The sequence below is a fragment of the Abrus precatorius genome, unplaced genomic scaffold, assembly GCF_003935025.1.
Source record: "Abrus precatorius isolate BTA unplaced genomic scaffold, Abrus_2018 Scaffold11, whole genome shotgun sequence".
NCBI lineage: Eukaryota > Viridiplantae > Streptophyta > Magnoliopsida > Fabales > Fabaceae > Abrus > Abrus precatorius.
This window is the reverse complement of record NW_020874303.1, coordinates 4,265,211-4,289,211: the sequence shown is the minus strand read 5'-3', so window position 1 is coordinate 4,289,211 and position 24,001 is coordinate 4,265,211. Positions and strand designations below refer to the sequence as shown.

The 24,001-nt window shown below is 35.5% G+C and overlaps 1 protein-coding gene across 1 annotated transcript; it reads left to right on the top strand.

The window, feature by feature from the left end:
• Nucleotides 1-14,669: 14,669 nt before the first annotated feature.
• On the top strand, nt 14,670-16,697 carry LOC113855480. The gene has a single exon (XM_027487126.1). It carries the CDS (start codon nt 14,670-14,672, stop codon nt 16,695-16,697), a length of 2,028 nt encoding a protein of 675 aa, XP_027342927.1.
• The last annotated feature ends 7,304 nt before the right edge of the window (nt 16,698-24,001 follow it).

Sequence of the window (24,001 nt, the reverse complement as noted above, 5' to 3'; positions counted from 1 at the left end):
ATTAATGTCAATAATTTTCATGCTCTTATATGGACTTGTTCTTTTCTGTGTGAGCAACCAAAGATAAACTCACTCTTTCCTTTCAAAGCATGCCATTTATTTGCTCGTAAATTCATTGTTACTTTTGGTGCTTAATTCAAGAATATTACCATTGTTTTTGTGGGCCTAATCGGGGCAATTTTTCCTATAAATTACATCTTCTCCTTCCAATTTAATGTCGCTTAGGCTTGATATTCATATTTTTTTATTATCATAAAATAAATTACTTTTATTAAAACATGTCTGCTAAAAGTGTTCAAATTAATTTTAAAGGTATTTAATAATATTTTTTATAAATTTAATATGAGACCAAAGGAATTGAAAAAACTTAACTTCAATTATTGAAAATAAATTTAAGTAATTAATTTTGAAAAGTTCTTAGTTAGAACTTTACTATGTTTTGAACCCTTTATATACGAAGACAATACGTGATTGTTAACCTTAATAAATCTTAAATAATTAATAATAATAATAACTTGTTAAACATATTTATTACATAAATTTTTATACTTTCTCTGTATTTAAATTAAATACATAAAAAAATATTATTTTCGGACGTTTAAACCTGGCGTCATTGCCTGAATTTAGCAAATCCCAAACTAGTATTGGCACGTCACTGTTACTCATGTTCTTCCAAAAGCTAATTCTCACTCTGCGGATTGTTATGCCAAAAATTGATCATAGGTGTGACTTTCGGATTCAAATGCAAACGTACCTCGTCCTCAGTAATGACCTCCGGTGACATATAATAATAAAGATGTATAAATTTCACAATATATTCTGCTCTCTTTTTTTAATGGCGAATCTTTCTTTAATCACATTATTATTACCATTTTGATGACACAATCGCTTTATGATGGTATTTTTAATTTGTTGCACAAATCTTGAATTAACCATTAATTATTTTATGATTTTGAATGCATGTAATAATGTGAAGCACAATATTAGGCCAAAAAGAAATTTCAGAAATAATAAAACATAATAAGACAATAATCATTGCATGTATTTTTCCAAATGAAAAATTATCTTCAGTCTTTTAAGATCAATCAGCATATTATCTCCGTAAGACATGATTTTCTATTTTACTTGCTCACAACTACTTGATCCTCCCAAGTTATTATTTTTAATTGATGCTTGATTACAAAATAACTATTTTCGGGGCTTTAACTCGGCTACAGTGATTTGGAGTAAAGTATTGGGGCAGGGTGCTTCTGCCCCGTGATTTTCGAACTAACCACCTCACTGAGTCACTGTTATGCTCATTAATTCATGAACTGTGTTATTTATACAAAGTACGGTATACTGTGGGCCTATAAACATACAGTATAAATATACATAAGATTTTGAATTATTTAAAAAATTGTAAATAACATTTACACTTTCAAATATTTTTAATTTTTTTATTCTTGTTGTGTACTTATGTATGCCGCAGATAGAATTGTTATACAAGTTTTCCATCTTAGAGTAGAGTTTTGGAAAAAAAAAATATTAAAAATGAAAATGTATCCTCCTCTCTAGTCCTTTTTTTTAACACGTCAAGCTCAAAAACATATTTTAATCCCTTAATAGGAAAACTATCAACCGGAGAAGATTTAGGTGAGGTTATTGTTGATTGCCATAAACATAAATTATTTCACCTGAATTTTTTTAATGAAATGAAAATTATTTAAAATAAAATTTCCAACCCCTCATCCACACACACTAAAAGATAAATGACAAATCTCATAACTTCTCATACAGAATTTCTTTCAATTTTCAAGCAAAATCATAGTGTATTTTATTTATTTATCATGGTAAAGCTTGCCAACTTTCATGAGATACTGTTATTTGCTTCAAATTCAAAATAAGTAGTAAACACGTAACTAATTTTACAGATTTTTCCATTACTTAAATGATCTAGGAGACAAAGATGCCTTATGGTGTCCTTTATTCAAGCTTCACAGTTCGCAAATCACACTTTTACTTTTTCTTATTCTCTCTCTTTTTTCCATAGGAAAAGGAATATTCTTATATAAATAGTTTAGCTAGGTAGAAACACAAGGAATTACGACCGTGCCACACGCCTTTGAAAATTGGTAATTAAACACAGCCATTAGTCCAATTTTAGGGGCACTAGCAATAAGACAATTTTAAAATCAATGAATGGGAAACTGTCCAACATTTTCTATATTACATTTAATGCACAAATTGTATAAGTAACCAGGGGGAATTTTTAATCATATAACGTTGACGAAGTTCCAATCTTGACTGTGCATAAAATTTTTCTCAGGAAAAAGAGTTGAAATTTTTGGAACAGAGATAATAATAATTGTGCCAATGCATCATTCTTCGGGGGAAAAAAAATCGAATCAAAACCTGAGTCTAGACTTTCTTTTTGTTGGGTAGAGGTTTGTTTTGATTCGAGTTGTTGTGAAGACGAAATTAATATTACACTCCAAATTAATAAGTGGTTTTTAAAAAATTAGTGCACCATGAATTAATAGGAAAAAGAACTAGCGTGTACAAGAAATTGTTACAGATAAAAATTAAAGAATATAAAATATTACTTTATATATAAATCTAAAAAGAGGTTGTTGTAGCATTTTATGAATTGAGTTATTAGAATTTTTCATTGATTAAACTTTTTCCTAAATATTTTTAAACAATTCAAAATATTCTTATTCTTTTCTGTTAAATTATTCTTGATTAGACATTAATACATTAAAAAATATTATTGGTTAAAGGTTTATTTTGATTAAAATTTAATCATACAAAATTTTAGTTTTTATAAACTCATATATATTAAATTAGAATAATGTAAATTTTTTTTTTACTTCAATAAGCTCACTTTCTCTTAAGAATATACGTGATTCAAAATATTAAAAATATATTTTATTATACTATCAATTTTTAGAAAATGATTCATCATCTCAACTTTTTTTCTCAAATTTAAATTTTAAATAGATTTTATTAATCTCAACTTAAGCATTCATAAATAAAAAAAATTATAAAAAAAATATATAGTTATTATATTGAAGTTATAAAAATACAATAAATACTTATTTTTAATAAAATTTTATTATTATTAATTTGTCTTAAGTGTTAAGGTTAACAAAACTCATTTTAAATAGCATGTTCTTTTTATAATTTTAAAATTTTTTCTTTTAATTTATATTTTCAAAATTCACATAAATTAATAAATACTTGTACCAAGAAAAGGAACTGTGCTAGTTTTCGATGTATTTATTTATGTGGAGCGTAAAATCTTAATCTATTGTTGCCTATAAAAGAGAATATGAATTTGTCTTGTTCAAAAACCATTAATTTAAATGAAGAGATGCCTATCCAAATTGATCGATTGATGCCTAAAATTTAGAATTTGTCTTGGTCATAATCCATAACATAGATGATTATTGAATTTGAATAAGGTCAAAGGGAGTGAAATAGCAGTAATACTAGTAAATTGAAAACAAAGAAAATCTTGTGGTTCAGACAACCATGCAACAAGACTAGGTCCCTAAGCTAGGACAACCATGTTAACATGATTAGGTTCTTTACTTTCGCCATACTCTGCGTAAGGGGCAGTATGTTGCTAACTTTGCAGGCCTGAGAACCAGTTAATAAAAATTATCAAAGCTCATCATATATTCAAAGACAGATTCATATGGGATCATCTTTCTCAAAGTGCTTTATATATCGTCTCCAATAATCTTATCTAACTTAATCTAAATTTGTCGAAAGCTTAATGTAATAGTTTTAGACATAATAATAATAATTTGGCTACAATAACATTGACTGGATGAACCATTAAATATAAAAGTTAGTAGTTTTTCTGAAGAAGTTGTTTCTGAACATTTTTAATTTAGAACTTTAAATATAAAAGTGTTATTAAATAAATATTTTAAATATTTAGGTTATTAAATTTATTTTTTTAAGATTTAAATCATTGTCAAATTAGTTCTCTAAAGTTTTGTTATTAATTTTTCCCACCGCTTTTTAAATATTATTTTGATGAAATTTTAAATATTTTTAGAAAAAATTATAATCAAGTTAAATTCTTAAATATTCTTTTTTTAACCTTTTAAAGACTCATATGGAATTTTATAATTTTTTAAGATGAATTTAATGTTATATTAATTTTAGATTTTTAAATATTAACTTAATATTAAATTATTTTAAGAAATAATTGAGTTAGAAAATATTTTAAAATTTATTTTTATTGAAGAATAATTTAGTGGTTCAATTTTTTTCACCTATTTAATAAAACTTTTATCTTTAAAATACCAACTTCACGCCTTTCTCAAATTTGCTACGTTCCTTAAACATAGGAGGATAGTACCCATTCTGTCAGTAACTTGTTTAGACAGAATCTCATGTTTAGATTTTATAAGTAAAAGAATTATTGAAATCTTATTTCTTTAAATAAATTTACATGACTAATTTTTTATTTTAATGAAGTGTCAAAAGTATTATTTTAGTATAAAATATTAAAAAGTGATGTTACTTGCAGTTTTATTCAAAGATACATATTAAAGTGTTATAAATAAATTATTTTTATTAAAATTTAAAGTTTTATTATTTCAAAATTATAAAATGTATTTGATGTATATTTTTATTATATTATCACTAAATTATACTTAAATTAATAACAATCTAATTTTTTTATAGAATAATTGAATTATTAAGAATTGAAACTATTATGAAGAAAAGGGAGTTATTTTACAATTACATTAGACTGTCCGGCTAATTAAATAAAAATTAAAAAAATAGAATGATTTAAGCTTAATTTTTTTATCATCAACTCATCTTCAAATTGTAACTTCATGATTCTGACAAAATGTCAAAAAAAGACAAAGTAATATATATAACAGTAATTTAATATTTGGTCAAATTCTTATTGCAAAAACTACAAATCATGATTTAGACAAAAACGTATTTATTATTTAGAAATTTTCAATTGAAATCAAATCATACTATTAGCATTGTATCTGGAAATATTCTTCGACTAATTTGATTATATATATGTTACATTCTTTTCCTTCTTATTTTGTCTCGCTTGTCTCAAGATGTAATGTGAAAAAAAATTATTTCCAAATCTTAAACGATAAAAAGGCTAAAAACACTATAATGAGATGATTTGACAAGCGCAAATCAAGTTCTCAAAGAACCAAAGCCGTTGTGCATTATTTTAAAGCCTCTTATTGGATTCTTTACCCCGCACTACACTACCAGGTATCCACTCAAACTCACTCGCCAGATTCTATTTCCACGATGGTTTCCGTTGCAGACTAATAAAAAAAAAATTATATTGTTTAAATTAAATATATTTCTATATAAAATAAATTTATATAATAAAAATACAAAACACAACAACAATTTTAAATTAAGCTTAATTTAATCAATTTTAAAATATATTAAAATAATAGAATCATTTTAAAAAAACTAATAATAAAGAGTAACTTTAAGAATAAAATCATAAAAATAATCATTAAATATTCTAATTTTATAAATATATAATTATACGAGCATAACTAAAAGGGTAACTTATTAAATAAAATTATAAGTGTAAGCTTAATTTAAATTAATTTAAATCAATTTTTAAAATTAAGTCTAAAATTTGATCTAATTTAATTAAAAAATCAATTATAATGGAATTCAATTTGTTCAGATAATTTGATTTTTTATTTTTTATATTTATTTTAGATTATATCAGTTCACGACATTGTCATGTTGAGGTATAAAAAATTAAGCTTTCGCTTTTATGTATTAATTTTATCTTAAATCCTTAAATGAAAAAATGAAAATGTTAAATTTCATTTTATTTTACTTGTAAAATTATTTTTATTTTATAAAATAATAATAATAATAATAATAATTTATATCATTTTATTTCATTATCTTTTATTTTTTTTCTTTTTTAGTTTTTTTAAGTCTTAATGCAACTTTAAGATATAACATAATTGCCTTCTATGCTCTAGACTAAAACATATTCTTCAGCTATTTTGGATCAAGTTTAAGTGATAGTAGGAGTTTTCTACTTCAATCTCATCCTATAATATTTTAAATTTAAATTGTTTACAGTTAATAATATTTGTAAATTTTAGGCTTAACTATAAATTCAGTTTTTACATTGACATTATTTTCGTTTTAGTTTTTGTATGAAATATTATATTTTAATTTTTATGTAAAAAAAAAAACTGTGTACAGATTAATCCTTTTAGAATGATATCAAATTTAGATTTTATATTTAACATTATCTTTTTAATTTTATTTCCTATACTAACACTTAATTTTGTTTTCTTCGTATCATAAGTCAACGTTTTTTTTAATCTTTACGGATGATATTTTTTTTTCTTTTTATCTTTGCATAAAAAAATACATAAACGCCGTTACAATCTCAATAAATAGAATTTTTTTTTATTTTTTAAAATAAAAATTAAAATATATAGTTTTCCATATAAAATTAAAGTTAAATTAAGTCAAGTATAGAGAATAACATAATAATTTAATCTACTTTTTTGTAGTATAATTGTACATAATATTTAAATGTGTAAATTTTATGAAAGCATTAACATGGCTCAACTCTAATCTCTAACTCGATCAGTATACGAACATAACTAGACCGAATTTGCAAGTACATAATTGTCTTAATCAAAATATAGAAATACACTCCTACTCTCACTCCATTAGTTCATTCCACTTCTTCATTTCCATGCTCCTTTATCTTCACCGTGTGTTGCCTACATAAGAGGCCAAAAACTTAGAAATTTGACAGGGTCCTCTGTTTCTGGCTTCATTCCCAAAAATATCACTACGTTCGACGGCACTAGCCCGCAGCACAATAAGGTGATTTGGTCACCAACCACACTTGACTTTTATTTCTTTATTTGTAATACTTTTTAAGACTATTTCTTTATTTCATTAGTTTTACGGAAACTAGGAATATAAAATAAAATATTATCGATGCGTCAGATACTTGTATGATCTGTTCTTGCTCAATGTCATTGCTTTACATGTCAACGCGCTTCCCACTTTAATTAAATAATTAAACCAATTATGATAAATATATGAACTTGTCCTCTTCTGCTGGTCCAATGCCAGCAATACTATTCACAGATTCTTCAAACATTTAACGTGAATTACGTTTATTTTAATTAGTCATTTAACTTATTTGTCATGGAACTGGATAAAATCTAATAAAAGAACTTTCTTTTAGTCCAATTTAGGATTCACATGACTAGATACATGTACAAAAATATTTTTAAATTCAAATATCATAAAAAAATTATCACACATACTGATATGAAATGCATCTGCTCACTTAAGAATTCGTTTATTTGAGAAAAACCATCGAAATCATAAGCTGGAAGCAGGAAGCAGGAAGCAGGAAGATCAGGAGAATTGTATTCAAATTCAACCATTATAAGTTGGTAGAAATTACTTTAAATATCTACTTATTTAAATAAGGTCAAATGAACGTACTTAGAGGAATAAAACTTTTCAAACACTAATTTTTTTATTTGCAAGATTCAAATATAATATCTCACATTAAAAAAAATAAATCCACTGCTATATCGACTAACAGGCAATTAGCCCAATATAAGCGTTTGATGGTCGGCAATATTTTGACATATATAAAATTATGAACAAAAAGCTCTTTTAAATTAAGCAATATTATTTATAAAATAAATAAATAAGTATATTTAATTAAAGTGAGTTAAAATTATGGTACACGACTACACGTTACGTTAAATGAATGATCAAAACGCATTCACCGACTTACTTATTGTAAAGGCATTAAAGAAAAACTCCAATGTCCTAAAGTTATAGTAAATTCAGTTGTGGATTAAACCTTGGTTGATATTTACTCTTTCATTTTAAAATAATTATCTTTTAAGGTTTATATAAATTCTCTATTTTTTTAAACTTTTAAAAAATATAAATGTATTTTATTATATTATCCTCGTATTTCATTAAATATTAATGCTTTCTTGTTTTATTCAATCACAATAACAAAAGACAAAGAACAAAGTTATTAAAACTGTAATTAATGTATTTTTCTTAAATGTCAAATAATTTAAAATAAAATAAAATTCTAGCGATAAATCTTAAAATGGGAAAACTATTACAAGCTCTTGCAAAGTCATGGATGATAAACTATATTTTATACATCCCATCATGAATTAGCTCAAAAAGCACTTTATTATCAACTGTTATGAAATATAACCTTTCACAATTTTTTTTAAACTGTATAATCATCACAACTATTCTGATTTTTTTCTTTATTTTATTGTGAGAAAAATCTTTTGTAACTTAATTTGTACTTTCTCTCTCACACACATGCCCACAAAAAAAAGGATCTGTGCAATGACATTTTTACTACATTAGATCTTGTATTCAAATTAAAAAATATATATATCCTCTCTTTTTTTTTTATGATAATGACTAGTAAAGGGAGTTAAGACCATTGATGCTGCCAACATAAGCATTTTGAGACACCCGTTAATGCTCAAAGGCTCTCCATCAGGAGAGTCTGTAATGAGATTTGATTAACTTGAGAATGGCATTTTCTAGATTGCTATATGGGTAACACAAAATACCTAATATTAATTGTGTTTTGGTACTCAAATGGAGAGAACCCTGTTCCTAAAGGATCAAAATTAAAGCTAAGAGAACGCCGTAGATAGTGCTAAATAAACCTCAAAATCACATCAAGGACAATTTCCTATGAACTAACAAATGTTACGGGCAACCCAGCTACTGGATAAGAATTCCCAGATACGTTGTGGAACAATTTCAATAAAAGGAAAATTGTGGAAGTAAAAGGCTTCCTACGTCTTGAGACAAAGAGACCAATTTCTAGAAAGGAAGGTTTCAAGTTTTTGTAAATTATGCTTTTTGTCCACATTAAAAGTGTTGAGAGGGTTTTGATATTATTAGTCCAAACGTGCTCTCAACTGATTTTAATATTACCGAGCAGCCATCAATTATGGTGGAGTTTTCACCATATCACATCACTTGGAAAAATCAAAGGTGGACAGTTGTGAAGACATTAGTAGATAAAATTTGCATGGATTTAATTGAGAAGAGTGAAGGGTAGTGTGGGCTCCATTGATATAATAGTATATGCACTCTCAAAACTAACCCAAGACCAATCTACAGTTGCCTACAAGTGCATACCCTTCTTAGTTCAACTCATTATATTTAATTTTGTTAATTTTTACAGTTAAATCATAGGGTAGTGGAAAAGTTACAACAACAAATGAAAAATTAGAGACTAAAACACTCATTTAAAAAATATTAATCTTAATTTTTATGATTAGGTTTAAGAAATTAATAATATTAATATTTTTATTAAAAATTATTCATTTTCCTGTAAGCAAGGCACGTTCTTCTTAAATCTTTAAACGGGTGTATCACATGGCATTGAAAGAAAGGGTACGGTGAAGAGTGTAATTTAACAATTTAATTTCCTTTTAAAAGTAAAAGTAAAAATGGTGGGGACCCCACAGGGTGTTTAAGAAAGGGAAGCAAGTGGGTCTGAAAAAGGGAGAAGAACGCGGGAACGAGAAAAAGCCAAAACGGAATTGCGCGTGATTGAGGCTGGTTGGCACCCATAAGCACTCACCCTGCCGCTCATGTTGACGTTTGGGTTTGGCACCATCCACCCACTCTGTTTCAACCATTCCCATTCCATATTTTCCAACTAAAATGCAACTTCAAAATAGACGAGTGAGTCACTTTTAAATACATAAAGTTTCATAAAACAAAATTATTTTTATATAAAGATCAAAATGTCAATTTTTTACATAAAAATTAAAATGAAAAACGATATCAAAGTATAATAACTAAATTTGTAATTAAGAAATTTATTATTACATAACATTATCAATTCCATTTTAGCAATAATTTTTAAAATGCGTTAGTATAATTTCTACTAATCCATAATTTTGAAATTTTACCACCCTGTTTCAAGACCTCATTCCGTACTCGATCTTGTTACGCCTCAATGATAATTGCAATTTTTGTGCACTTGTTTTGTGTTTATTAATTGGTAATTTCTAATCATCTTTGTTGAATGGCACAATCAATCGAATCGGAGTAAATGCGTAATCTTCTTCCAATTAGAGAATAAGGTTTCGAGAAATATAACTCTACCCTTAACAAAGTTAATATCTAAAGTGAGGAGAAGAATAAAGGAAAAAATTATGAATTCATTTATTATTGATTTGAAATTATATGCTTACAAAATATTTAAATTCAAATAAAGGTGAACAAATCTTCACATTTTAAATTTACACTTTTTTTTTTTACTTTAGAGGGTTTACATATTAAACGCATAAATTTTTAACATTTAATTATATTAATACATCAGATTCTATTATTTTTAATAAAAAAATATCATGCATAAATTTTTAATGTATGTCCTTAAATACACATTAAAAAATTATTATTAATAGACTCACTTTAGCTTGATTAATATATGGATTGGTCACTTATCGATTGATATCCTTTGCCTGTTATGAGATAGCCACAAAATATAGGTGTGGGCTTGGCCAAAATAACTTCGTTTTTACTTTTCAGATAAATAATTAAAAAGGTTATCTAGGCAAATGGATTTTCTGACCAAAATTGTTTAACCTAAGAGTTTAAAAGATTGACCTACATAAACATGCAATTATGCGGATTATGATGTTCTTGGTTCAAGCCCTTGTGCAATTGATCCATAAATTGTCACCTGTACCTCACCTTTTACCTTCGTATAGGTTTGTGGAGGCACACTAAAATATTCATCTGTAATAATGAAGTGAGTATTTACTTTACATGCTTTTGTTTTGCAGCATAAAGTGAAACTACAACCGATGAAAATGAAATCCTTTAAAGTTAACCAGCTTCAATGGTTTTCAACCCTTCATCTTTAAAAATTAAAGGAAAGCATTTGGAAATGATCTTCGAATACAAGTTTAGGTGTTGCTTCGCTAATGCGTTTCTAAATTCTGCATCAACGAATTGCTAAAACTTTTAAAACAAGAATAATCATATATATTTGTACTGTATTTTGTAGAATTTGTTAGTGTACTGGGAAAGGAATCAACTCGGTTCCACCATCAGTAAAAAGAAACCGAATACCTACTCGGCATACCAGGCTGGTATCCCTAGTCAGGATTAAAAGGTAAATAATCTAAATTAAAGATAATCAAAAATACTATGGGCTTCAAATATAAAAATTGACTCAAGCTCATTAGTCCAAAAGAATGTCTATAAAAAGAAGATAAGAAATACAGGTTAGTAGTTGACTTCAGATCATTAAATAACATTTATTGCTCAGAACCGAATCCTGACTTTATCATCGGAGTACCTTTTGCAGGTATTCTCCCTATCATCAAATCAGCAGCAGGACGCCTGATCGGAGATTAGAAGACAGCCAAGGCGGAGGAACATTTTGGCGCCCACCGTGGGGCCCGATTAACTTCGTCACTCAGGATTAAGCATGGTAATGACGAGAAGCCAGCAGGAAGGGACTTCCAGGCAACAAATGGAGGGCGTCACGCCAGAGGAACTAGTACCGGAAGTAGTGATACAGGGAGGAACGGAAGAAAGCATCCTAGCTGTACTAAGGCAGCTAAGGGCAGAAATGGAGGAGATGAAGAAGGATCGCGAAAGAGATGCACTGGAACTCTCAGCCCTACGAAGGGAAAATACCGGCCTAAGGGAGGAAATAAGGACACACGTCCCCTCCCTTACTACCCCCGCCGTCCAAGATCAAGGAGAATCATCAGCGCTGCAAGAAAAATCAAGACAGGTATATCAATCGGTAACCGAAAACGACCGAGATGAACTTATGAACTGGAGCCCGTTCGTTCACCGCATTCTAGAAGCCAAGCTGCCCGACAATTGGAGAGGGTTGGTAATAGACAAATACGATGGCACATCCGACCCCGGAGAACATGTGGACATATTTACAACGCAGGTCGGTCTGTACACAGAAAGCGACGCCTTATGGTGCAGAATCTTTCCTACTTCGCTCTGAGGACCTGCACTTAGTTGGTTCACCCGACTCCCCCCCTCTCCGTCGACTCGTTCGCAACTCTCACAAGACATTTCAACCTGCAGTTCGCCACAAGCCGGCCCCATCCACTAACATCCTTGGCCCTAGTCAATATTCGCCAAGAGAAAGGTGAATCACTTAGAGCGTTCATGGAACGCTTCGGCAAAGTGACTCTTTCAATCCATAATTTAGAACCAGCAGTGGCTATGCACCATCTAACAACAGCGTTGAAACCGGGACCCTTCGTTAATAGCCTCTGCAAAAAACCCCCAGTCGACCTATACGAGTTAAGGAGCCGGGCTGCGAAATATATGCAAATGGAAGAACTATCCGAATACCGGAGCCAGGTACGGATGGAACAAGGACCTAACTCAAAAAATGAAGAAAGAAGGGAGATCTTTAAAACAAGGCGGGGGAACGACAGAGGAAAGGAACTCGAACGACCACCTCGAGGACCGAAGTATCCCTCCTACACGACTCTCAACTCTAATCAGTCCAGAATACTTGACCAAGCGTTGGCCACAGAAATATTGAGAATGCCTAGACGTGCTAACACCCCTCCTCGGGCGGATAAAAGCAAGTCTTGCCGGTATCATCAGAACAGGGGGTCACACTACCGAGGAGTGTGTAGCGCTAAGAGACAAAATTGAAGAATTGATCAAAGATGGACACCTGAAAAATTTTGTACAGACAGATCCCACAAGGCAATACAACAAAGGAAGAAACAACCACCCCGATTCACCAAAGAGATCCGACGCCAAAAAATTTGAACGGCTCAGGAGCAGGTCCAGGGAGCCCCCACCAAGAAGATATGAACAAGATAAATATCCGAAGAGAGTCATTAACACCATAGCCGGAGGGTTCGCTGGTGGAGTATCTACCCATTCGGCTAGGAAGAGGCATCTTCGGAATGTCCGTTCTATGAATAATGTTTCATTGGGCAGCAAAATCTGGATCCCGCTTATTACGTTCACTGACGACGACTTTCAAGGAGTCGACCCAGTACAGGATGATCCCATGGTAATTAGTGTAGACATTCTTAACTGCACTGTCCGAAAAACGCTAATAGACCAAGGGAGCTCGGCTGATATCCTATACTGGAATACATTCAAGCAATTAGGCATCTCAGAACAAGAACTCAAGGAATATCATGAGCCGTTGGTCGGTTTTTCCGGGGAACGAGTAGAGACCAAGGGGTGTATCGACTTATATACGACCTTTGGATCAGAGCACGAGGGCAAATGCATAAGAGTCACTTATCTTGTAGTACATGCGAACACATCTTATAATATACTACTCGGTAGACCGTCCCTGAACAAATTGAAGGCCATAGTTTCCACTCCGCACTTGGCCATGAAATTTCCGTCTGAAAGAGGCCGAATTGTTACCGTCCATGCCGATCAAAAAACAGCCAGGGAATGTTACTTCGCAAGTTTACGTCTTAAACCCTTTCAGGGGAATACCCGGGATGTCAATATTGTATCCCCTCGGTTGGAAGAAGAGTTGGATGTTGAACTCGATCCTAGAGTGGATGAGGAATATCGAGTCGAGCCCAATGAAAACAAACAATCTTTCCAACTAGGAACAAGGCCAGAACAAATTGCGTATTTAGGGATCGGTTTGAACGAGCAAGAGAAAGCCGTTCTCCAAAAGATGCTGGTAGATAATGCCGACTTGTTTGCCTGGACAGCCTCGGATATGCCGGGCATTGATCCAGCATTCCTATGCCACCACTTATCAGTCTATAAAAGGGCCAAACCGGTAGCTCAAAAAAGGAGAAAAATTGGTGGTGATAGAGCAAAGGCGGTAAGAGAAGAAACCAGCAAACTAATACAGGCCGGTTTCATCCGAGAGGTCAGGTATTCAACATGGTTAGCCAACATTGTCATGGTCAAAAAAGCCAATGGCAAGTGGCGAATGTGCACGGACTTCACGGACCTCAATAAAGCATGCCCAAAAGATGCATACCCCCTACCAAACATTGACACCTTGGTTGATGGTGCTGCCGGTCACAAAATACTGAGCTTTTTAGATGCTTATTCTGGGTACAATCAAATACGAATGTACCCCCCCCGATGAGGAAAAAACAGCATTCATCACAAATTCTGCAAATTATTGTTATCGGGTGATGCCGTTCGGATTGAAAAATGCAGGAGCAACATACCAGCGACTTATGAACAAAATTTTTGAAAAACAAGTGGGTAAATGCATGGAAGTGTATGTAGACGACATGGTAATTAAATCCCTTGCATTAAAGCAACATCTTGACCACTTAAAGGAGGTATTCGGAGAAGCCAGAAAACATGGTATGAGGTTCAATCCTGAAAAATGTACATTTGGTGTAGCTGGCGGTAAATTCCTGGGCTTCATGTTGTCCGAAAGGGGAATTGAGGCAAATCTCGACAAATGTAAAGCCATCATCGACATGGCCAGCCCTCGCAATATCAAGGACGTGCAACGACTGACCGGGCGGATTGCAGCCCTAGCTAGATTCTTGCCAATAATGGCAGAAAGGTCTCGGCCTTTCATTGAATTGTTGAAGAAATCGCAAAAATTTGCATGGACCAATGAATGTGAGGACGCCTTTGTATAGTACAAGCATATGCTGGCCGCACCACCTGCGTTGATTAAACCAATATCGAATCTGGAAATGATTGTTTATTTGTCCGTGTCCGATCACGCCGTCAGTTCGGTTTTACTTCAAGAAACACCCGAACCGAACCCCGTATATTTCGTTAGCAGGACACTTCAGGGTCCTGAATCTCGGTACCAGTTAGTGGAGAAAGTGGTACTTGCCTTAGTCCACACAGCTCGTAGGTTAAGACACTACTTCCAGAGCCATCGAATGATAGTCCGTACAGATTGTCCGATGGCCAAAATTTTGAGAAAACCAGAATTGGCTGGTCAGTTGGTGACATGGACAATTGAATTATCCCAATATGACATCCATTTCGAGAACCGACGCCCCCTTAAAGCCCAGCTATTAGCCGACTTCATCAACGAGTTTACGACACAACATAATACCATTTCAGACATGTGGAACCTACACGTTGATGGATCATCAAATCAATCAGGCAGTGGAGCGGGGGTCATTCTTGAAGGACCAACTGCGTTCGCCATTGAACAGTCTATCCGGTTCGGATTTAAGGCATCCAACAATCAAGCCGAATATGAAGCTTTACTCGCCGGTCTCAGACTAGCAAGGGAAATGGGGGTTAAACGTATTACTGCTTGGAGTGATTCAAAAGTTGTAACCGAACAAGTAAATGATACCTATCAGATCAGGGACTCGGTCATGCTTAAATATTACCAGGAGGTTAAGAAAATAAAAATCGAGTTTGAAGAGGTATGCATTCGGTACACACCCCGAATCATGAACGCACGAGCTGACAGGCTAGCTAGGCTGGCTAGCCAACGGAAACCAGGGCAGCTGCAGAGCATGGTTCACCAACAAATCCCCCAACCTAGTATCACCAAGCAAGAATGCATGGGTATAGAAAATTCATCTCATAATTGGATGACCCCCCTGGTCCAATACCTCACTGATGGCAGTCTCCCACAGGACGCAGCAGCAGCTAGGAAAATTAAAGCACATGCAGCCAAATACCTTCTTCTCGGTAAAGAATTGTATCGAAGAGGAATTTCCACCCCCATGCTTAAATGCCTAGAAGACGATCAAGCTAAGTACGTGATGAGAGAAATCCATGAAGGTATTTGTGGAACCCATTCGGGCGGACGAACTATGGCAGCCAAAGTGCTCAGGGCCGGATACTACTGGCCAACAATAACTCAAGACTGTCAATTGTTTGTAAAAAGATGCATTCCTTGTCAACAACACGGCCCTCACCTGCGCCAACACGCCGATACCCTTCGGCACATTATCGCTCCTTGGCCCTTCGCTATTTGGGGAATGGACCTCCTCGGCCCATTCCCCTTGGCAAAAGGGCAATGTAAATTCCTCCTCGTCGCCGTGGACTACTTTACCAAATGGATTGAGGTCGAACCCCTAGCATCAATCACGGCCCATAACGTGCAAAAATTCACTTGGAAAAACATCATAACACGGTTCGGTCTCCCTCATGCACTAATTACAAATAATGGGCTTCAGTTTGCAAATCGGCGATTCAACGAGTTCTTGGCAGGCCTGCATATCAAACATAGAGTTACATCTGTTGAACATCCGCAAACGAATGGCCAAGCCGAGGCTGCCAACAAAGTGATCTTGCATGAATTAAAAAGGAGGTTGGGTTCAGCAAAGGGAGAATGGGCAGAGAAGCTGCCTGAGATTTTATGGGCCTATCGGTGCACGCCGCAGACCACAACAAAAGAAACTCCCTTTCAGCTTACCTATGGTACTGATGCCATGGTACCGGTAGAAATTGGAGAGCCGTCATTCAGGAGAGAGAATTTCAAGGAATCGGCCAATGAAGAGGCTCTGGCCGTCAACCTGGACTTGATAGATGAGATCCGTGACCACGCTGCCATCATGACTGAGGCTTGTAAAAGAATGATGGCTAGAAAATTCAACTCCAAAATAAGTCCACGACAATTCTACAAAAACGACCTGGTATGGCGAGTAACCGGGGACGCGCGCAAGGATCGACAAGAAAGGAAGTTGGCAGCCAACTAGGAAGGCCCCTTTCGGGTAGCAGCAAGATTAAATAATGGAGCATACAAATTGGAAACCCTGGCAGGAAAATTAATACCAAGAACCTGGAATGTCACTCATTTAAAGTATTATTATAGCTAAAACCTTGTAATACGTGCACAGGTGTACTCTTTTCCTATCTCAGGTTTTATCCTCTTAAAAGAAAGTGAAAAGGGGTTTTTCTGAGAAGGTTTTTAACGAGGCACCTAATCAATAAAATTTCTCTTTCTTCACCTATACGGTTTTTTACGCATGATATACCTTTCAAACACCATTCCCTCCCAAGTTTTCACTTGGCCAAGGTTGAATGGTTTCCCTCCCGAGTACCCCACTCGGTCAAGGATGCAGCAATTATATTCCCCTGCCGAGTACCCTCACTCGGTCAAGGATGAGATAATATATTTCCCTCCCAAGTTTCACTTGGCCAAGGTTGAATGGTTTCCCTCCCGAGTACCCCACTCGGTCAAGGATGCAGCAATTATATTCCCCTGCCGAGTACCCTCACTCGGTCAAGGATGAGATAATATATTTCCCTCCCAAGTTTCACTTGGCCAAGGTTGAATGGTTTCCCTCCCGAGTACCCCACTCGGTCAAGGATGCAGCAATTATATTCCCCTGCCGTAACCTCAGGGAGACGTCTCGGCACTTCGACGTCGGGTTCTACATCATCCTCAACCTCGGTGTAAGGAATGAACCTCCTGCCGAAAAAGTCCTTTGTAATGTCAAAATGAAAGTCTACCGGTACTTGGCAGAACCCATGACACTGGCGAATAGCGTGGTTAAAACCGGCTTCATGCTCGTAAGATACTTGCTGAGAACACTTCTCAGCAAAGTTTCTCATCTTGGTTTCAGCCTTTTGCCTCTCCAGCGCCAGGGCTCCTTCCATCTCGGTAGATTTGGCCCGTAGAGCCTCTTCCATTTGACAGGACTTTGCCTTTAACGCCTCCATCTCCTCCCCTCGGACCCTCGCCACCTCCTCGGCCGCATGTACTCGGTCCTCCATAATTTGAAAGTGCTCTTTGTATTGATTAACCTGACCCTGCAGGGATTGAACGGTCTCGTCCAGGCTAGCTTGAATCTCTCTACTCTCGGCCAAAGCCTCTTCAGAAACCGAATGGGCGGCCTTCAACTTCTTAACTTCGAGAATGGGATCCACAACTAGCCTTCGAAGCATTGCGGTGGACCGTACATGAAGTTCTGCGTAGTAGTGCCACAAAGACTCATAGTCCAAACCGCCGACCAGTTCCTTCCCTGCATCAGATAACAGGTTTGGAGCAGCAAGCCGACCAGCATGTGTCCCGCTTACCAAGAACCCCTCGGCCAGCATGTCCAAGGGAACAACGGGAGAACTGCTTCCCTCCCCAGCAGCTACCACTCGGGTCTGACTCCGAGCCCCTTGAACGCCGCTAGGCTCACCCGAGTGGGCATGTCGCCTCTTCCTCTCCCTTTCGGGCTCCTTGCTTTTGCCCTTTTCCTTGCGTTTCTTGGAAGGGCCTTCGGCTGGAACAAAATCTTGGGGAGGAGGGCGAGGTTCCGGCACCTCGGGAAGTTGGTCGATTTGAGGATGACGGTGCTCCTCAACGGGCGTCCCTTCGGGCATTCTATGCTTCAAAGTACGCCAGAAGGTCGGCACATCCACACCTCTTTGAGCCATTAAACCTGCATTAACAATAGCAAGTCAAATCAATATAGCTCAATTCCAAATACAAGTCAGAAACGAAATAACACATACCCTCCATATCCCACCGAGGACGCGGAGACTTGAGAACGAGGACTACATGTCGGGCAGGAATGTCCTGGGGAAGGGACTTCAAGAATTGCAAATCCGATAGCTCCCTAGCCGATAACATATCCTCAGGGTATGTGTCGTATCGGCGCGGCACCCGAGTCCAGTGAAAAGGAAATAGGGGATTGCCCTCGCTATCAAAAAAATAATTTTTACCTACAGGGTCTACGGTTACCTTGAAGAAACCGGTTTTGAAACCCTTAAAAGACGACGCATATGGCTTAAAGAGGGGCAACTCGGGTTGCCTTATTAGAGAAACCCACCTCGCCAGGTCAGATGGACGCGTACAAAAAAAATGAAGAAAAAGACCTACACTAAGCTCTATATAATGGAATTTACAAAGTATTCTAAAGGCTTGAATTGCCGCCCACCCGTTCGGATGTAGTTGTGTTGGCGCTACATTCAATACCCTCAAAACCCCCATTTGGAAATCGTCAAAAGGGAGCCTGATACCTAATTCCCTAAACATGTATTCATACATAAAGAAGGTGTCGGCCATTCCGACACCTCCCAAGAAAACAAAGTCTGGGTTCTCGCCCTCGTCCCCCTGACAGGGATCAAGGTGTATAGGATACGGGTCACAAGCCTCCCATAAAGAAATATCACAATTATCTACAAAAAATTGAAGACTTTTATTTCTTTTTAAACGAGAAAAGTAGGCGGCCACTTCACCGTGTACCCACTCATAACCAGGCACCGTGCAGGGAGGAAACACCTGCCTTTCCCGAGGAGGACTAGTGCTGGGAAGAGGTTCAGGAGCGTCAGTATCATTGGACGATGAGGTCTCGACTTCGCTACTGCCTTCGCCGACCTGTGCCTCTTCAGCCCTCCGGTTTGAAATAGAAGAAACTTCGCCACTCCCCTCAGTTCCATTCATAATATCAACCTCAATGGTACCCGGCCTCGAGACATCCGACAAGGAATCCTCCCACTCAATACGATCAGCCATGATAGAAAAGAAGTTAAGAAAAAAAATGAAACGCACCTTGCTAGTAGTCGGTAGGGAAGAAAAGCCTAGGATCTCTGAACACTAGTCGGTTTGGAGCAAAGATATGCAGGGTTCGGCACAGAGCAAAAGAGTAAGAAAGGGATGAGGGACCACCACATATTTATAAGGGACTGATGTCGGGCAAACGAAAAGACGCCCTTTCGTTTCAAACCATCAGATCCATTCCAGATCAACGGAGGAGATGGAGCACCCCTTCGTTTCACATCCCCTCTGACAAATCCTCAAAACCAACATTCTAGAATATTCCTCAGCAAATTTATAATCTCGGCCTATACCGTATTGTTACTAAACCGACTACTCCTCAGTGTAAATTAATACATCAAACGTTACCATCAATTGAGACCGGACACCCCCACGATGACCCCCTCAGTATAATAAAAAGCACTCCAACCGAATACCTATATTACCATCTCCATTTTTTAAAGCCCTTGCTTCGCAACTCGCCGGGCTTGTGGGGCTAGTGTACTGGGAAAGGAATCAACTCGGTTCCACCATCAGCAAAAAGAAACCGAATACCTACTCGGCATACTAGGCCGGTACCCCTAGTCAGGATTAAAAGGTAAATAATCCAAATTAAAGATAATCAAAAATACTATGGACCTCAAATATAAAAATTGACTCAGGCCCATTAGCCCAAAAGAATGTCTATAAAAAGAAGATAAGAAATACAGGTTAGTAGTTGACTTCAGATCATTAAATAACATTTATTGCTCAAAACCGAATCCTGACTTTATCATCGGAGTACCTTTTGCAGGTATTCTCCCTATCATCAAATCAGCAGCAGGACGCCTGATCGGAGATTAGAAGACAGCCAAGGCGGAGGAACAGTTAGCATCCATTTTGTAGGAAGATATTTTCTGTTAATATCTTTTACCCACTAATTTGGGCAAGTAGATTGATTCAATATTAGGATAATTTGGTGCATCGATTTGACACCGTTTTACATCACCGAACTTGTATATATATAGACGAGTTGCAGTGAAAAAGGGCAGATCGTTGATGCATTTGAATTCACATTTTAGCATGATATCGGAGATGCCCGAACTCTTATATTCAACCACACAAGGGCTAAATTCTGCTGCACAAATGGCAGAAAATGAAGAAAAGATGCGTAACGAAGGAACCAAGAAAATTCAGGGGAATAAGAGCAAGAAAACTCCAACACCCTATGAGCTAGGTGCAAGTGACAATCCTAGGAATGTCATCACACAGGTACAACTACGAGGCAAAAACTATGAAGAGTGAGCAAGAGCCGTGAAGATTTCTCTAAGGGCTCGGAGAAAATGAGAGTTCATAGATAGAACTTACAAAGAACTACTAAAAGATACACCAGAAGAAAAACAATGGTGGACTATTCAATCCATAATTGTATTTTGGATTCTAAATACTATCGAGCTAAGTTTGTGTTCTACTGTAGCGTATGCAGAAAATGCAAAAGACATGTGGGATAAAATTAAAGAATGTTTCTTTATGATAAATGGACCAAAAATTCAACAACTAGAGGCTAAATTGGTAGACTACAAACAACAAGGGATGACCGTGGTGACATACTATGAAAAATTAAAATCCTTTAGGGACAAGTTAAGGAACTATGAACAGACTCTAAGGTGTACATGTAGGAGATGTAAATGTAACATTGCATCTCAACTCGAGAAACAAAGAGAAGAAGAAAAGGTCCATCAATTTTTATGGGTCTAGAGGAAGTGACCTACGATGTAACGTTCTGGATTTTGTAATAATATTTAGATTGTTGTGTACATGTGTATATGGAGTTTTTCATGTGTCCGTATGATTAAATTATGTGATGATGATGCGTATAGGATGGTAGTGAAAATGCATGAGATGAATATGGTTGCATATAAATGTGTTTGTACACATTAGACTGGACAGTTGGTTTGAGAAATAGGTTAAGTAGGTAAAACTGAAGTGTTCTCGCTGTAGCGACAGGATCTCGTTGTGGCGAGAAGGCCCTAAGAGGAGGCGTAAGACTGTTGTCTTCTCGCTCTCACTATAGCGAGAATTGTCTCGTTGTAGCGAGAGAGCGGTAGTGAGGAGTGCATTTTTGGTTGTAGTCTCGCTGTAGCGAGATTCTACAGAAACTAGAGCGCAGTTCTCTCTAATATTTTTGTTGTAGCGAGAGTGTAGTGATCAGAAGTGTATTTAAAGAGTTTAGGGTTAGGGAAAACGTATTTCTCCCTTTCTCTTCATTCTCTCATTCGATTCTTTCAATCCCCTGGCCTTTCTCACCGATTAAATCGCTTCTTAAGCCGACTGGAAGTTAGATTAAAGGTTGAAAACAAGTTTGGGACATTTGGAGGTAAGTTTATGAGTTAGGGTTTCAATTTCTCGTCTCTTTTTCGTGTATTCTTGATTTCTCATGGGAATTTCATGGTTTAGGGACGAAAGATTCGTGTGGGGAGCTAATCTACCGTTAATTTTGTATTGGGTCTCCATTCTAAGGTAAAGGGGAGTAAATCCCAAACCTTAACTTCTCTTAGGTAGTTGAAATGGGAATCTGTAACTATCTTGGTAGCTCTCCAAATGAAATTCATAATAAATACTGCAAATGAAACTATTTTGAAAGAAATACTACGATCTCAATGAGTGAATATGGTTAGAATTGATTGGAACGATGCAAAACCTCAGGATAGATGACATGATTATTAATGTTTGGAAAGTGGGAGTGATGGAGTGTACGATTGGGCTGAGTCCGGAGGTGTCCGACCTCCGACATATTGTATTGAATGTGATGTATGATAATTTCTGTGTGGATGAATATGAATGAAAACTGAGGTATGCTGGCATTGGTAGAAATAAAATTATAACGAAGAATGTTGGAGTATTGGAAATGAACGAGTTAATGTGGGGATTTGATGAATTGTTGAGTGTTGTGATGTTTGAAACATGATATATTTATGCTAAATGAGTAATAACGAGTTATTAATGCAAGTGTGTGAACATGTCAATGATTGAATAAAGTAAATGGTTAGAAATGAGTGTGGATGACATATTGAATATTGTTGAAAATGAATATGGGCTGTGTGCCGGATGCTGTGAATAAGTATGGGCAATATGTGTCGTATGCGAATGTGAATGGAATGCTGAAAAAGTGATTATAATACGGGAGTCAAAATAGATGAATGGATGTGATTGCAATACAGGTATTGCGGTACGACCCAAAGGGTGTACCCGTAATATATGTATTGTAATACACCAAGCTATTGGTTAAGAATCACGTATCACAACATGTTGCTCTATAAAAGAGTGTGGAAAAGATTGAGAAATGTGGTGGTGAGTTTAGATAGCTATAGTGATACAACTGAGGGTATAAAGTCCGGAGAAGATTTGGAAAATCTTAGGAAAATGAGGGTGGTGAATGCTTGTGTGGATAATGCACAATGATTTGCTGAAAGCATTCATAGGCCACACACTAATTTTCTGACGAGACTCCTGACTATAACTTTGCTAGAAGAGGCTGGGTCGACACACGTGTATCCGTGTTGCTACGGCTAACCAGCGGCTATCTAAACCGTGAAGTCCTCAAGGAATCCCAGGTGCATTAAATGTGAAAGTGAAAGTGTGATATGCATAAATTAGTATAGAAATTGCACAGTTGTACTATATGCATTGTAACATGTTAGTTGGTGTTATTGCGGTATATGTGTTGTAGTACATCGACGGGTGCTATTAAGATACATGTGTTGTGACATACTAATTGACGTGGTACGATACGTGTAGCATGACATGCGGATTAGTAGAAGGATAAATGATTAGAAATAATGAGTAAGATTAGTTGTTTGTTTTGTATGTATGCTCCTTGTAATGATAACTTGGATGATCGAGTGTTATTGTTAATTTGATATATGTTGATTGGTGTTTTAACACTATATACGCATGTAAGTGTTTATTTATATTAACCTTGAAATTTAGTGGGGCGGAACATACTCACCCCTTACTAATATTTTCAGGAAATGGATGTGAAGCAATAAAGATGTGCAACTGTTCTATATTCATAATCCGATGGAGTTGGAGGGGAGGCTGCTATGTAAAGATTAGAATTCTCTGAAAAATTATACTAATTGTACCTTGGAACAACTAAATTATGTAAATAATTTCAATGTCAGATTTTAGAGTTTAAATATTCGAACAAATTTCGATTGTAAAGAACATTTTGGAATTATCCTTACTGGAATTTTTAAATCTATATGTATTTGAAATGAAATTAAATTTTTTATCTACTATGAAATTTATTTATCTATTAAATAAAATTTAAGATGTTACATATGAAACAACGCATTCCAATATCTTAGCAACAGACCCGTTACCCTCTCTGAATTGGGCCTATGCAATCATGGTACAAGAGGAGAGAATGAAATCAATTGCCAAGTCAAAGGAGGAAAGAGGGATAATTGTAAGGCTTGGTGTCCAAACAGGATACAAGTCAAGAGGACGAGGTGATGGGAAAGACATATCGATGGTATGCTCTCACTG